Source organism: Hippopotamus amphibius, chromosome 3 (assembly GCF_030028045.1).
Source record: "Hippopotamus amphibius kiboko isolate mHipAmp2 chromosome 3, mHipAmp2.hap2, whole genome shotgun sequence".
NCBI classification, from domain to species: domain Eukaryota; kingdom Metazoa; phylum Chordata; class Mammalia; order Artiodactyla; family Hippopotamidae; genus Hippopotamus; species Hippopotamus amphibius.
The window spans coordinates 20192087-20209280 of NC_080188.1; the positions used below are offsets into that span (position 1 = coordinate 20192087).

The 17194-nt window shown below is 47.0% G+C and overlaps 1 protein-coding gene across 12 annotated transcripts in view; it reads right to left on the reverse strand.

The window, feature by feature from the left end:
- APBB2 (amyloid beta precursor protein binding family B member 2) overlaps window positions 1-17194 on the reverse strand; it is a 360089-nt gene that overhangs the window by 100627 nt on the left and 242268 nt on the right. For 7 of the 12 annotated variants that reach the window (XM_057729823.1, XM_057729825.1, XM_057729822.1 and 4 more), the window contains 4 exons: window positions 11219-11427; window positions 2258-2320; window positions 1789-1874; window positions 1634-1694 (listed from right to left, as the gene is read on the reverse strand). In XM_057729823.1, coding sequence (XP_057585806.1) covers window positions 1634-1694; window positions 1789-1874; window positions 2258-2320; window positions 11219-11427 — 419 coding nt within the window. Of the gene's footprint in view, window positions 1-1633; window positions 1695-1788; window positions 1875-2257; window positions 2321-6294; window positions 9477-11218; window positions 11428-17194 lie in introns of those variants that run through there. The other 5 variants (XM_057729829.1, XM_057729827.1, XM_057729824.1 and 2 more) reach the window with 4 other exon arrangements.

Sequence of the window (17194 nt, forward strand, 5' to 3'; positions counted from 1 at the left end):
GAACTTGTTCAGAACACCGCTGGCTCTGGAGCAGGCTTCACTGGATCAGGCTGTGCTTAGAATGAAGCTGAGCAAACCAGGAGCGACGGAGATTTCAACCGCGAGCCCTGGGATTCTTACAGAACCAATGGTGATATGGCGGCTTCCAGCCAAGGAGCCAAGGTTTGGAACCTGTACGGTGTTCCCCACTTAACTACTGCCATGGGACTGTTTTATTCATAGACACAGATCTGCTTTGGGATTCAGAAAAATATCTAGGTCCAGCTATGTAATTTGCAAATGAAAATGAAATATGCAAAATGAAAACGCATGGCCCCTTGTTCAAAAAGCAGGGGGAAAAAAAGCTGTAAAAGGTATTAAGACGTGAAGCTTTTTCTTTTCTTCTGCATTTGCTCTCTCAACTCCTGATGGTGTTTCTTACTTGTTATTTAATGTCATGCTCTCTCGGGCACGGGGATACTTACAGGGTGAGTGTAGACCATCACAGGCTGCCCTCCCCCCACAGACCATCAGCTCCTGGGCCGATGGGCCATGCCCTGGCCAGGGATGGGGAAACTGAACCAAGAATCCCCCTTTCCCCTGCATCCACCACCCCAGCCCACAGCACACGGACGACCCTCTGTTTGTATCACCTGTGCCAGGACACACTAGATACCTGGACTGGGAGCGGGCGGGGCCCCACTGAGTCACCCACCAAACACAGTGCTGTGCTGTCTGCCTGAGCTGGGCAGGCCACTACTTTGCCCCTTCCTGAGACACCATGGAGTTTGTGTGCCCGGCATCAAGTCTCCCCAGGCTCACACCTAGCCCGCTACAGGGGTGGAAGGCAACAGCAATTGCTGGCCAGGGGCAGGGATGGGGAGGTTGGCAGGGCCTGAGGTGCCAAAGAGCAGGGGAACGGGCAGCGGAGAAACACTGCGGAGGTGGGGAGGGGGCAGGACCGTGCAGAGCCAAGGCGCCAACCCCCTGGAGCACGCTCCACTGCCCCACTGGACTGCATTCATAGGACACAAAGTCGAAGAGGAAAGTATTTAGAACATCAAGAGAGCAGCTGCACAGAAAAGCACGGGGCCCTGATTCACAGCGCAGGGCCCCATGCAACTGCACTGGCTGCATACCCCTCACGCTAGGCCTGCCGGTTCCCCACCGGAAGTCCAGAGCAAAAGTTCACTCTCACTTCCCACCGTAAAACAGGCCTGTGTTTATGACACGGATGACAAGGAGCTTTCACTCTGCACAGGTGTGAGGGTGCCCTGGAGGCGGTGGGTGTGAAGGGTCTGTAGCACCTGTTCAACGGCCCCTCCCACGACACTGCAAGGCAGCGCCTGGCTTCTCTTCAAAGGCTTCTGAAGCCCACCTGTTCGAACAATCATCTCAACTTACGGCGCCGCACAAAGAACGGATGTAGCGAGATACAAGCAGAGCCGTGATGACTGCAGAAATCCTCCCAAACCTAGCTCGACCGAGGGATTTACTTTAAGTACTGGGGAGATTAGGAAAGAGAGAGGACTGGGGGATAATGCCTTATTGAGTGGCTCTGGGTTGATGGTTTGTAAAAACTGGGCCATTACCCGAAGTCATTATTTTGACGCGAGACTATAACCTGGCCGCTGAGAGCACGTCTCTTACAAACCTTAGCTTCTGGGTCACTGTTGATGCTACAAGAATCACCATCATCAGCATGTGGGGCGTTTCTAGAAAGAAGAACAGAAAACTGGACTTAGGACTCTACTGCGATCTCTAGCTGCACAAAGCCACACAGCACAGCAGGTGCTTCGAATGCCCTACCTGAGTTTCAAGGATGCATAACGGAGTGTTGCTCCTTCAAACTCTTTTAAACTGGGGTCCGGGTTGACTGTGGCCGCATGCAGATCCTAGAGGAAAAGAGATCCCTGTTAATGTAGAAAGGGAGAGGGCCCATGACATGGCCTCAGATATCAAAGGGGAGGAACGTCCTCCCAGCACGAGGCAGAGGCGCGTCTGTGAGCGCAGGCGGAAAAAGGCATGCGTGGGCTGTTGATGCTTGCGTGGCGCCAGTGCCGGCTCCTACAAGACAACAGGCAGCTGGGCCGACCAGCCTGAAGTCATTCACAACGGGCAACATCAAAACAGGCGACACATGTGAGCCCCACAGCCCTGGCCAGAAGCCCCATCACGCCGTCCCTGCAGGGTGCAGGATGTTCACAAAGAAGATGCAGCCACAGCCATGCAAAAAGGACAAAACAGTACATGAACTAAAATCTGACCGTATACTTGCCTTCCAAATGTCACTATTAATCTTTCCCCCATTCAGAACAGCAAAATCACTCCATGGCTGTTTCTAGACATATAATTATTTACATAGGAAAAAGCATATTGATTAAAAAAGAAAAAAGAAAAAAACAAAAGGATAAAAGGAAAGAACACACACACACACACAAGACACTGTTGTTAGCATCAATATTCACAGGATGGGTTAAGGAACAAACTTATTCTAACGGCAACGTGTGGGCTGGCTCTCCCTAGATCTAGATATCACCTGAGGCCTAGGGCAGGAGGAAAGAGAGGGGGCTTTAATTACTTACCAAAACAAATAGATGAACGTTATTACCAGACAGTGAAGTTACTTTCTAAATGTGGTCTTAAAAGGACACAATATACATCAAAGTATCAAATGCCCAGGGCACCTAATTCCATAGGAAGCTTTTTCTCTCCTATTAATAAAACAGAACCGTTTCCTTGAGGTGGAGGTGGAAACAGGGATGATGCTTGTCGATGTGCTGGTTGGAAACTGGGGAATGTCCTTGGTTAAGGTCATAAGAACTGGGAGCCAAATTATTTTCACTTAAAAAAAAATGACAATGAAGGAGGGCAAGGAACCCAGCCTGACCTCACCTTGCTGAGATTTAATCCAACAAAAAGTAGCTCTAGACCATCTAATATAAATTCCTCTCATTCATAAAAAGCTCTACTTCCTTGCCTCTTCACAAAGTAATATTCCATCACGAAATGCTTTTCTAAACATAGTTGTAGAACAAAGCACAAAGCCTTGCCTCACTGGGAGACCTCTTACAACAACAGACCTTTGAGTCTAAACAACTCCTTCCTTTATTCTCCTCGGACAACATGGGATCATTTTTTTTTTCTTTCTACTATGTTGACTGAATATTCAAATATTTTTTCATACGACATTTGGGGAAATAAATGATACTAAGAAGATACCCAGGCACATCCTTATGAACTTGTGGCACTGATTTGTTAAGCAAATCTCTTTCCTTGAATAATAACTCAACAAGAGAAACTTCTCCACTAAGTAACTTTTCAACTAAAGTTCTTTGAAAATGAGACCACAGTACTGACCCATAACTTCTGTACACATCTAATACAATTTTTAAAGCCACTCAAAGCCGAAGCAGTTAAGTTCACAGGCCCTGGTGTTGAAAAATGCATTTATTTGGCTCTGAAGGCCTCTCTGAGGGCACAGTTATTGCAAATTTGGATCCATTATCACCACTGAACAGCTGGTGTTATTTGTTGCTTTCTTTTCTGGACGAGGCACCCAACCTGCAGTTTTTCAAATTAAAACAGAACGTAGACCACAGTGTTTACTATTATTATTTGTTAAATAATCTCTTTTATTGAGCACAGAGCAGGCCTGCTGCCCAGCCCCTCACCTGTTTCCTCACACCATCCCCAAAAGTAGTGTTCAGTTTTCACCGAGGAGAAAAGATTACAGGAAAATCTTAACCTGTCAGCTGGGGGGACCTGTGAACCCCCTGAAGTGGGGTGTGGGGTTTTGTTTGTGTGTTTTATCCCCACCTTTTCTGTTTTCAGAAGGGCAGGTGACCAAAAAATGTTTAGTTACCATCATACGGGGATTAACAGACACTCATGATAAGGACTTGAAATACCAAGTACAAAATAACATTTTAAGCTAAAATTTCTTTAAAAAAAAAAACAAAACAAGCCTATTTGGTCCCAGATTGTCCTCACTGTTTACATGTGAGCCTTATTTGGTCTTCATTTAGGCGGAACTTTGAAAATGTAATCAGGTGATGAATTAGGAAGATTCAAGATAATTGTGTTCTTGTGAAGACGTTTTTAAAAAAGGCGTGGGTGTCTGACAAGAGGAATCTGATATCAGAAATTATACCCAAAAGACACTGTATTGGGACTAGAGAGAGGGAAAGAAGAGCATTTTTTAAAACAAGTATTCAGAAAAGGCTTTGGCGTTTAATCAAACACTTCTCTATACGTATATGCTTAAATTTTTTTATATATTTACTCTTTGGATGTAGGAGTCCCTGTAAAGTAAAAGCTGATTATAGTTCTAAGACTGTATGAATCTAGCTCTCATGCTATGGAGACATGAGTCAGCTGGCAAACCTCCAACAATCACCTTTTTACAGATTTAAATAAAGAAAGGCCCTATACAGTGATCTTGCAAAACCTTAAAATAACATAAGTATTCCTAAAGAAACCCTTCATCACAAAACTTAAGCAAAGAAAAATGAAAACAAACATTATCTCCTATGAACAGCCCAAAGACCTTTTCCCCCCTATATTTAAATTTTTCACTGATGAAGATGAGAAACTTTCTCCTCCATTTAAGTGACTATAATTTTTTTTTAAGTCAAGGCCAATGAAAAACAAAAACAATTTGTCTTAAATTTTAAGAACGATATATTCTATTCATCTATTTTTTTTTTTAATTAAGAAGAGAGAATACAACATTTTAGCTAATAATTTAAAGAAAAAAAGACACCAACAGAGATACTTGGGTTCTACAGAAAGTCTGTAGTCTGGGTGATGGGAGTGAGAGAAGAAAGAAGAGACAGAGAAAGAAAATAAAAGAGGAAAAAGCCGGTGGAGTAACACGCCCCAGGGAAGACAGACACCAAGAGAGGTAAACAGTAGTAGAGGAAGAACACGGACCATCTTCCATGAGCAACGACCTCCAACTGATCATCTCTCAGGCAATGCACAGCTGAGAGTGGATGGTGTCAGAGTTATGGCTGGGAACACACTCTCCTGGTGCTTGTCTGGACCTCGGCCCAGGCTGCAGCACCCCTTATCCTGATCATGGTGATGACATTCAGGTTCGGGAGAGCCCTGGAGCCCTAGCTCCTCAGAGACAGTGAGGACTGACCTGGCACCTGGAGCACAGCACCCATCATGACCCTTCGTGACCTTTCAGCATGGCGCCCTCATGACTCACTAAGGGACTCTGACTGTATAACCTTGATTACTGAGAGTTTTCTTCTTCCATTTTTCTCTTCTGGGATCTTGGAAAGCAATTCCTCAAACCAAACAAAAATGATGCAATGTCCTTCTGCCGGAACAAAGCTAATACTAGAGTTGATCCTTTGACAATGTCAACAGGGTGTTATTAAGGATGGAGTCTGAGGAGATGAGAAAGTCTCTACGAAGTGGTATCAAAATACAAACTGGTAAGCAAGAGTGGAGGGTTGAACCCGCCGAGAGCTGGGAGAGAGGCAAGCCGGTGAATGTTCTGCAGGAGCCTTGATGGAAGCCTGATCATATCACCTCTGTGTGCTCTTCAGAAGTGCTGGAGTTAACACAGCCTGCTGGGAAACTCAGGTTCAAACCCTGGCTCTGCTTTCACCTGCCCTGTGAACTGAGTTCCCCGTATATCAAACGGGGCTAAGGAGACTTCCCAGCAGAGCGTGGGCAGAGTGAAGCCAAGAACGTGAGCCCTTAGCCCAGGGCGCGCGCCCGAAGGTGCCCAGGAAATAGCAGTGCCCTTATCCTCTACTCTTCCCATGGAGAAAGCAAACAAGGCTGTCTGTAAGAATAAGGAGTCTGAGAGCCTAGGGACTACAAAAGGTTATGAATCATGCTTCGTAATCCTCTTTTGTCATGACCTGAGCCTTGGTACGTGTGGCCTTGAGGATAATGAATGGCAGAGCACCTGGAATCCTGGGATTCTACAGAACAGGCCAGTCAGTGTTCATGCACACTGTATCCGTATGTGTGTATCTTTGTCCGTCTTTTAAAACTGCAGCCCTACCAAGAGAACAGTGATGGTTTATCCTGCAAACAAAATCCAGAGAAGTTTAAAAAAAATCTAGCTAGAAGACAAATTGACAAATGCTCATGCAATTAAATTAGTCTCTGTGGGCAGCAGCAGCATTTAGAAACTACTCAATATAAACTAGAGGAAAAGGAAGAGACCTGAGGCTCTAGCACTGGCGCAGCCACTACGATAAGTCAACAAAGCGCCCCCTCCTCCATGAAGCCGGTTTATTCCTTCTTGCAGCAAACATTGAACGAACGTCGAACGTCACCACGTACCAGGCGCGGTGCCAGGTGCTGAGGACACGAGATGAGTGGGCAGGTCCCGACCCACCCAGAAGGGAGCCAGACACGCCACAGGTAGGAATACTGCACAGAGACACAAGGGGATAAAAGCGAAAGGGCTTTCAAAGCAGAAGGGTTAGAACAGTGATTCCTAGGAGATGCTAGGATGAGGCCAAAGAATTTAAGCAGAAGTGGCATATAAATCACAACAGGGAGACTAGATTCACTGGCAGACCGGCTCTTGTACTCACTCCACACCGCATTTCCCTGAAAGCTTATGATAAAGGCAGATTCCCAGGCCCCACCCTTAGAGAATCTAGCTCAGTGGCCTGGAGTAAAACCAAGGCATCAGCCTGTTCTACAAGCCCCAGAGCACATCCCGGACACCGTTCTTGGCTCACAGGCTGAGGAATACTGCTGCAGCATTCCCTAGGCCCTTCTCAAAGGTTCCTGCCAACTTGAAAATATCATGATTACTTGATCAGGTCAAGAAGTTCAGAAAAATGATGACGGGCTGGCCCCTTTATGTTGTCATCTTATTTCTAAACGTATGTGAAAAGCCTTAGGTTCTAACACAATATGTGGGTTTTGCCCCTCCTGGGGAGTTAGCTGCTCAGGCTTCTCCCAGACTCCAAAGGCGATGCAGCCAGAACAGAGTGAACTGTGATCAAGAAGAGATCACAGCCCTGAGAAACAATCTGACCTTCCCTGCTTCAGACCCACTTTCTCCTCCATAGTCTTATTCTTAAGGAACTTGGAAAACACCTTTAGCAGGAAAGATTCTAAGTGAGACTTGCTTACGGGCCAATAGTTACTACAATATTTTGTGCAGCTCCCTCTTCTCTCTAAAATTCAACGTCTAAGTAGTTTGGAACAAACTGAAGGATTGGGGGGAGATCATCTTTGGGCCAAGTTTCAGCGGCAAATGCTTCCCGGCCAGTTTATACACTTTCAAAAACACTGCTGGCGTATGCAGAGGAAACATTACGTGCGGCGCCTAACACGTCCCTGGTGAACTTTGGAATGTGAAATGTAAAATTTTCAAACCATAAGGAAGCCTTCGGTCCTAAACTTTTGTGATGCTTAGTCAACAGATTTGGCACTTACTTATTTGATTTTTTTTTTTTTAAGCCAGCTCAGGAAAAAGCTGTATAAAATATGCCTTTCTAACACAACATATTACAAGTTTCCTCTCGCCCTTAACATTTTGCTTTCTCTCATGTTTCCAAGTCAGTCAAAATAGATTCTATTTAGGGATCAAAGAAATGGCATCAGAGAAATAACCATCTCTCTTCAACTGTTACTAGCACCTGAGACAACGTTATCAGAAGTCATTTTCTAGAAGGCTCTGCATATGTCACCGCCCTCCCCTGGAGTGAGATGAAGACACTCGAGGCTCTCCAAGCCCCCCTAAACACACCGAGTGAAACCTGGGGTAGGGGCAGGGGCCAGCCCACCCCCATTCAGGCTTGACTCCACTAGGTGTCGGGTGTGAGACCCTGGGCAAGCTCCCCCACCTCTCCGTGTGCGTTCTCAAATGTAAAAAGGGAATGACAGCGGTCCTACAGATGCACAGGGTTTTATGAGGAGTACGGAGATAAGGCACGAAGCTGGGCTCTAAACACTCGATTACCCTTAGCGCCTCTGCTTTTTTTTTTTTTTTTTTTAATTTATTATTTATTTATTTATTGGCTGTGTTGGGTCTTTGTTGTTGCACGTAGGCTCTCTCCAGTTGCGCTGAGCGGGGGCTGCTCTTCGTTGCGGTACGCGGGCTCCTCACTGCGGTGCCTTCTCTTGTTGTAGAGGACGGGCTCTAGGCGTGTGGGCTTCAGGAGTTGCAGCACATGGGCTCAATAGTTGTGGCTCACAGGCTTAGTTGCTCCGTGGCATGTGAGATCCGCCTGGAGCAGGGATCGAACCTGTGTCCCCTGCATTGGCAGGCGGATTCTCAACCACTGTGCCACCTAGGAAGCCCCAGTGCCTCTGCTTTAATATCTGTGTCAGCACCTGCGGGACCTGGGAATGTGGCAGCCTGGGTCTTCCCCCACCTCTCCCCTTCCTCTCCTCTCTACCTATCTGCTCTTCCCTTTGCCCCTAGGATTTTAATATACTGCCTTTTAAATCTGCTCATTTCTTTGACTTAGTGGATGGCCTTATGTCCAAGGAAAAAAATGTGTATGAGGCAAACAACCATAAGGTTGATCCGAAGAACATCTATCCCATTGGTCTGTTTAAAGTGCTGGGTATGAGTCTCTGAAATGTCAAAAAACTACACATCTGTTAACACGTTTCTTGGAGGGATAAGGCTTTGTCCAACACGATGGCAACAGAAGAGAGGAATGGAACCAACAGCCAGGTGGAAATTCACACAGTGCTGGGGCAGAGCACAGGATGTGGAGCTGAGAACTGGACGCCTGCCACCCTGATGCCACTTGCCTGGTTATTCAACTCACTGAGCCTCAGTTACCTCTTCTGTTACCATAATAGCTGTCACCTCTGCCACAGGAAGTCATGAAGGGAATAAATGAAGTGACATTTATGAAAATGCCCTGAAAGCCACAGTACGTCCTGAATAGCAGCTGGGAGGCTGAGCAGTGGGGATGTGATGGAAACATTGAACTCCAGGAGAGGAAGTGAGGCCAGCGGCCACGGGACACAGTCTGAGCCTGGAAAGCGGGCTGGGCAGTGAGTGGGAGGGGGTGGAAGCAGGCATGGATGGGAGCAGAGCAGGCAACAGTGGGCATCAAAGGCGGCTCAGGGATAAGAAGTGGACTCTGCTACCTGATACTCATCCCCAGAGCTGGCAGCCCACCTGTGCTGTGTTCTTCCTAAGACCTTTTGCAGAAAATATGAACGCGAAAGTCTACCGTATGAATCAAGGAAGTAAAAATCTGAGGATGCCCTCCTTGGGCTTCGCCCCACCCACGCCTCAGCCTCAGGAGGTGGGCTTCAAGACAAACTTCCTTTCTTCCACATACAGAGGACAAGACGTTCATTGAACAGAAACGGTATCTCACAGTTAGCCTGATCTCCTCACCTCTGGACAAAGAGAAAGCAGGTAGGCCGAGATCTCAGAGCCAGGGAAGCCGAGTGAGAAGAACTTTGACCTGGAATTCAGGAGGATTCGGGACCCTTGAGTTCTAGACCCAGTGTGGCTGCTGGTCACTGGCCTCTTTGTGCCTGGGCTTCCCTGTCTGTAATGGATGGATACTGGCGCCAGATGCTTCCTTCCCACTCTGGCATTCTCTGCTTGCAGGGCACTCCCTGGGGGTGAAGATGGAAAAGGGCTGCAATCGGCGGATGGAGCCCTGGAACGGAGAAGGAGTCTAACAGAGATGCCAAGAGCCAAGCAGTGCAGGTGAGGAAGAGCAAGGGTCTCTGTGCCTCAGTGAGAGTGCGGGGCATCCTGGCCCGCTCGGACCCTGGGAGGCCTCTCCACGGTCCAGGGAGAGATGCCAAGAGCCAAGCAGTGCAGGTGAGGAAGAGCAAGGGTCTCTGTGCCTCAGTGAGAGCGCGGGGCATCCTGGCCCGCTCGGACCCTGGGAGGCCTCTCCACGGTCCAGGGAGAGATGCCAAGAAGTAATGGGCAGGGATGGAAGAGGACTCCACGTCACGCTCCGTTCCATGAGGAGCAGGCTGTGTGGGTTCATCTTTACCCCCCCAGCACACCTCACGTACGGTGAGTAAATGACTGAATGGGATCTGCTCCGGGAGTAGGAGTGCTACGCTAATAAAAAGTTATCAAAGTCATCAGTAACAACGTCCTAAGTGGTTCAGGGGAACGGAAGCACATATCTGATCATCAAGGCCAAGTACCAACAAACCAAGGCCCTGGTCTATCGACGGGGTGTATCGCTCTCTCTAACCCGTCACTTGAAAGATGGAGAATTTGAGGCCCAGGTGGGGTAAGTGAGATGCCAAGCCTAGTAACAGCAGGAATGTGGCTGGAATGTAGGTCTTCCTGCCTCCCAGAGAAGAGCAAGTAAATAATGGAAGATGTTGTTTACTTTCAAAGACAGGAAGGGTGATAATAGCGGCAAATATGTAGAGAAGCTTTGGGGTAAGAGATGCAGTTCACATTCCTTCCATGTTCTCAAAGTAAAAGAAAATGAGTAGTTTCAAGCACAAAAGACTATGGTCAGAAAAAGGCAGAAGTGCCTGTGTGTCAGGAATGAAACCTCTTTTCTCCAGAAAAGCCATTACTTAACTGTGACCTTTTCCTACTGTAATTCTCTAGAATATTTTGTTATCAGGATTCACAAAGGTTCACTGCAGGAATTTTTGTATTAATAAATACCACGATGGAATTTTTTAATGCCTCAATTCTTTGTTTAAACATCAGATTTCTTCCTCAGGGACAGAACAAATTTATGCTGCTAATTATTTCTAAAATAATGTCACTTCTGCTAAATAAACATCCTCTTTTTTTTTTTTTTTATTAAAATTAAGCATTTAAGGGCTCTCAAGGGTTATTCCTGCAGACATTCTCTCCATGTAATCAAATGAGCCCACAGATATGAATAAGATATGCCGTAATTATAACACGTCTGGCCAAGAGATGCTCTTCTGTGTGTAAATATTTTACGGAACCAGCACCGTGCAACAGCACCTACAGAGTAAAGTACTGCCTCAGTGAGCCCCAGGGAACCTTAACCACTTTCATTAATCAGCCTCTCTCACTTTCTGTACCTGAAATGGTGTTTCAAGAGACCAAAAGCCATTAAAACATGAAAACATCCCTGAAAGATGGTATTAACACTATTCACTAAGAGGAAGCATTTTGGAGGTTTCAAATGCAACATGCACAAAAATCGAAAAGCTTACCTCGATGACCTGTTGGGGCAGAAGCAATGAGTCTAAAGAGAAATCACAAGTTACATCCAGTCTACTAAGTCATTAAAAAGACACTCCATTTTACCTCGTTCTCTGGGGTGGGAGATGGCGTTACAGAACTAAAGGACCCTTTCCTAGAACCCTGCAGATCTGCTGGGATGGAGATGGGGCGTTCCCACTGAGTCGTCCCTGTTGGTATGTGCCAGTAATAGGTCCCAGCGACGTCGCTGATTCTTTTCCAGCCAGGTGGCAAATCTGGATCAGTCTGAAAGGAGTGATCACTCCATATATCTGCTGGAAAATGGAAAAAAAGAGAGGGTTTTATTAAAAGACCAAACAATTACAGTCTTCCAATTTTACTACCAGCAGTCAGGAGAATTCCATAGGCAGATGTGTCCATAGCCCAAATGCGAACTAAAGCCATCCCATGGACATGAAGTACAGAAAGAGGGGGAGTATGGAAAGAAACATGGAAAGAACTGGAAGGTTGACACTTGAGAACATGGATATAAAGGACCTATTACCAAGTCATCTTACAGCTCCAAGGACCCTTTGAAGGAACAGGCTAAAACTCCATTAGTCAGAATCAACTACCCAAGCAAATTTTGCAAGGTTACACACAAAATCTACCGTATCGCTTGGGACTTCCCTGGTGGCACAGTGGTTAAGAATCCGCCTGCCAATGCAGGGGACACAGGTTCAATCCCTGTCCGGGAAGATCCCACATGCCTCAGAGCAACTAAGCCTGTGCACCACAACTACTGAGCCTGCACTCTAGAGCTCACAAACCACAACTACTGAGCCCATGTGCCACAACTACTGAAGCCTGCGAGCCTAGAGCCCGTGCTCCACAACAAGAGAAGCCTGCAGTGAGAGGTCCACGCACCACAACAAAGAGTAGCCCCCATTTACCACAACTAGAGAAAGCCTGTGTGCAGCAACGAAGACCCAATGCAGCCAAAAAATAAATTAAAAAAAAAATTTTTTTTTTAAAATCAAAATCTACCATATCCCTTTGTAGATTTGTAAGGTTTACTGTCTGAGGTCATATATCATTCCCAGCAATGAGTACAACTCTCATTTTCTTTGCTTTCTGGATGAGTTACTGGATCTATATCTTTTTTTTTAATTAATTAATTAATTAATTGGCTGCGTTGCAGTGCTCGGGCTTCTCATTGCGGTGGCTTCTCTTGTTGCGGAGCACCAGCTCTAGATGCACGGGCTTCACTAGGTGTGGCTCACGGGTTCTAGAGCACAGGTTCAGTAGTGTGGCGCACAGGCTTAGTTGCTCTGCGGCATGTGGGATATTCTTGGCCCAGGGACAGAACCCGTGTCCCCTGCAACGGCAGGTGGATTCTTAACCACTGCACCACCAGGTGCAAATAAAATACACCTGCTGGGCAATTTCCGTCATCCCAGGCCTATATCAATTAGTTTACTGGATAACTATTTGTTTTTAAAAATCTCATTTTTGGCCTTCTTTGAGCTGAATATGAAATGGGTTAAAGTGTTATAGAAGGGAGGAGAGAGAAGAGGAAGCAGAGTAAGAAATCCATAGAGAGGGAGGCATAATGGAGGAATCGCAGGCAGCTGTATTAACGTACATAGGTAGAAAAACTTAATAAACTTGTGCTCTAAATCTGGGGACTGCTTTACTGTAAGGAAGAGGCTCTTTTCTATGTGGTTATTCACAAGAGGCCGGAGCCGTTACAGCAATTTTTTTTTAAAGCTCTTTATTAGAATATAATTGCTTTACACTGTTGTGCCAGTTTTTGCTGTACAACAAAGTGAATCATCTGTATTTATACACATATCCCCGTATCCCCTCCCTCCTGCGACAGCAATTTAAATGAGAAAGTATGCGGGCCTTGCTCTTTGCAAATGTCACTGCATCATGTGGGCTGGCGTCACTGAGGCTGCTACAGCCACAAGAAGGAAAAAAGCAACCAACCAAAGAAGCTGATTAAGACTACGGGCACAGATGTGCATCTCAGCATCCACTTTTCTCATTTAAATCTGCCAGAGGCACAACTGCCACTTGTCTCAAATTACGATGGAAATTTCCCCTCCCCCTACAGGAAATTAAGCATGATTAAATAATTTCAAGTTACTCAAATCTTTCAGAAACAACTGGAAACAAACATGTGTATACACTCCTCTGTCCTGTCTCCTTTTTAGGGGGTGAGAGGGTTGTTTCTGCTGTTACTTTGTTTTCAGTATTTCTTTTTTTTTTAATTTTTATAAATTTATTTATTTATTGGTTGCACTGGGTCTTCATTGCTGCACACGGGCTTTCTCTAGTTTTGGTGAGTGGGGGCTACTCTTCGTTGTGGTGCACGGGCTTCTCATTGCGGTGGCTTCTCGTTGCGGACCACGGACTCTAGGCATGCGGGTTTCAGTAGTTGTGGCACATGGGCTCAATAGCTGTGGCTCGCGGGCTCTAGAACACAGGTTCAGTAGCTGTGGCACATGGGCTTAGTTGCTCCACAGCATGTGGAATCTTCCCAGCCCAGGGATCAAATCTGTGTCCCCTGCATTGGCAGGCAGATTCTTAACCACTGCACACCAGGCAAGCCCCGTTTTCAGTATTTCAGCTGGGATGGGAAAGGTAAAACACACAGGTCTCAGGATTAAGTTAGAGAAAACTCTACCAAGCGTGTTCCTTTGTCCAATTCTAGCAGCTCACATAGAACAAGCTCGAGGTGGAAACTTAAAGGACAGAAAGAGGCTGCTAGTTACCATTTCTGTGGATTTTAAGGTCCGAGGGCCTGAATTTACACATGTATCCTAGCTGTCTCTACAGCTGGGACATCAGCATATATGAAGAATAGCTACATACCACTATGAGAATAAAAAATCACATCAGAGCAGAGACCAAGGTCAGCAGCCTTTAGGTTTGGCTTTCTGAGGTGGCTGAGAGGGGCCTTGGGCTGCATGGCAGAAAGCGGGCTGTTCTGTTTCAACCAGACCCACTCACTTATATTTGCTTTATATTCTGAATTTCTGCTGAGATTCTGTTGGAATAAAAATTAAAAGGGGGGTTATTCCGTTGCTAAAAATTGGCGATGAGATGATGATGATGGAGGAATTGAGGTGGGTACATCTGCCGTATTACTAGCAGTTCAGAACCACTTACAGAATCCCCTCCACATCACCCTACACGGGTTGTAAGGAATGTAAGCCCCGTGAGGGCAAGCAGCCATCATCTTTGTCATGTCCACCAGCATATTCCCAACACCTAGCACGGCAGGTGTTCAGTAACACTGAGCTGGATGAATGGCGGTAGATGGTAGATGGATGGATAGACCCTACGGGTAGATGGAAGAAAGGAAGATAGGAAGGAAGAATGCACTAAGGAGGAGGGAGAAATAAGTGAATGAAGTCCGGAATGATGGGAACTGAACCTGGCACTTAGCAAAAAAGGAATTCTGAAGAAATCATTTCTGTGCAATTTCATAAAGCAGAGCAATTTCACAAGGCTCAGGAATACTAGCTTCTAGTTAAGAGCATGTCTACTTCCCTGAGGGTCTATGTGAATGTTCTTATGGACAAAAAGAAATGTATGATAAATTGGAAAGAGTCCTGGGCTGCAGCTGAGATTTTGTTTCTTTTTTTTTTTTTTATTGATAGGTTCCACAGGAATAGTAAGAAATATGTCTTCTGAGGGGCCTCAGGGCCATTGCACTTTGTTTAATCTTCAAAGCCCCAACTTGCTTTGTTTTCCTACAAAACTACGTACACATTTAAATAAGTACCCTAGACCTCATTCAACAGGTCAGTGGTTGTCGAATGTTACGAAATTGGGCAGAAGAACAGTCGTGGCAGGCAGGCGGAATTCCAGGCCTGTCCAGAGTCTTTTGACCGCAGCAGCACCGCTTTTATCCGTTTTAAATATTGGTCTCGTAGGTATGATTTTCCTTGAAAACCGGGGTCAGCTGAGTGCTGATCCCACCAGAAGGCAAGGGTGGGCATGAGAGCCAGCCAAGACAAGAATCCGGGCTTTTCAAGGCCTCAACCCAAGTTCTCTTAATGCGGCCACGAGGTTCTCAGGAGCTGGTCACGACAGCTCTGTTAATAACAGTACAAATAACAGAGACGCTGCTGAGGACTGTGGGCTGAATTCCCAGCTCCTTCATCGCTCCTTTACTGCAGGGGCTCGTGCCGTGTCCACTGCCGCCCTATGAAGGACACACTATTGTTATCCTGTTTCTAAGGCCCAGAGAGGACAGCAGTTTGATTTAAAGCCAAGGGGATAAACTCTGTCCCTAGGTAGAAATGGATGTTACTGTTTCAGAGGTCTGAGAGAAATCAGTTATGGTCAGCGTGGGGGAAGTCAGAAGGTGAATAAACAGGGTGGCAGGGGGACAAAAGAAAGGACACAATGGCTTCACGTCTGAGGCTATGAGACCACCCAGCTGACCTGACCAAGGTTACGGAGCCGGTAAGTGAGGGCACCAAGATTCGCCGTGGAGACTGGGTACATCCAGGCAAGGATACTTCCAGTGTAGGCTCTGCAGAGGGTCCTCCCTTCTGTGTCTCCTTCCCTAATTCTGCATCCAGTAAACCCAGGCAGCCACTTCTGCTGGTCCACGGATCTGCAGCTTCTCCCATTGGGAACCTGAGGATCATATCCCATCCCCAGGCACAGAGCAGAGACTGAGATCCCACCTATTTCTCCCTCCTCCTTTCCCCACAGGATCCTGCACCTAAGAAGCTTTACGCTCTCCTGTCATGTCATCACCACACCACTGCATCTTGCTGAAGGCGCCATCAAGGAGAAGCGGGAAGGGGCACACGGTTCGGCAGGAGGAGAGGAAAGCTACAGGTATCCTTTCTAAGTGTCTCCGTGGCCCACTTTGTTGTCTGCAGTTTTGTTCCAGAAGCAGGGCCTGGAAGTCAGAGTGTAAAAATAGCAAGGCTGAGAGCCCCAGAAAGTCCCTTCTGTGCTGGGAGCCTCCTCGGCCAAGAGCAATACTTGGCACAGGAACAAGGAGCCCGTCTATGAGCAGCAAAGACCCGCCCCTTCTAGCTGCCTCGGGAGCCAGTGCCGCCGCTGGCCTGGCTGCACCTCTGCCACTTCTCTCCTGCGCTCCTCCTCACTCTCCTCCCTGGTGGGCTCTGTGTGTGAAGCAAGCCTGCCTCTCATCACCCTCTCCCCTGGGCTCACTTGCAGGAACTGAAAGGTCAAATGAAAACAACTTAGTATCTAGCAGCAGCTGGAAATTTCCCCTCCTGCTCCAGAGGCCACAGGAAGGAGGGATGGGTGAGCTGGGATTCTAAATTTGGCAACGTCTGCAGTGCAGAGCACAAAAGGTCTCCTTCTGGTCCTCTCTTCCTTGACAGTTGTGTACCCAGTGCCTTCAGCGTGCCAGGCGGGGGGTGAGGACCTTGCAAGGAAAGAGGAGATAAACTAATTCAACAAACATTTCCTGTCTACTCTGTGCCCGGCATTGTTCTAGGGCTGGGGGTGCAGAGTTCATCAGAGAGACCTGGGCCCTGCATCCGAGACCTGGGGCAGCGGTTCTCAAGCTTCACCGTCACCTGGAGAATCTGCTGGAACACAGACGGCTGGGGGCCACGCCCCCCCACCCCACCCTGAGCTCCTGACTCAGCTGCTCTGGGGTGGGGCCTGAAAAGCTGCATTTCTAACAGTTCCCAGGTGCTGCAGATTTCTTGCTGCTAGTTAGGGACCACAATTTTAAGAACCACTGGCCTAGGAAAACAGAAAAGGTAATCATTCTTTTCCACCGAACTCCGTCTAACTGCTGGCTCCAGAGAAGAGAACATGTGCGTTACAGTCATTCTTTCACGTATTCACTCATTCTCTTGCATTGAGGGCCCCCAAGACATTCCAAGCACTACGCTAGAAGCTGAGAAGACAGTAATGAATAAAAGAGGCAATTCAGGTATAATGGGATCAACTGGGTCTGGGGATGGGGTGGGCTATTTGGATAAGATGGCCTGAGGAAGGAACAACGTCAGGCTGAAGGAGAAGGGGCACCGGCCTTGGGAAGAGACAAGAGAACGGCATTCCTGGAAGAGGGAACAGCAAGTGCAAAAG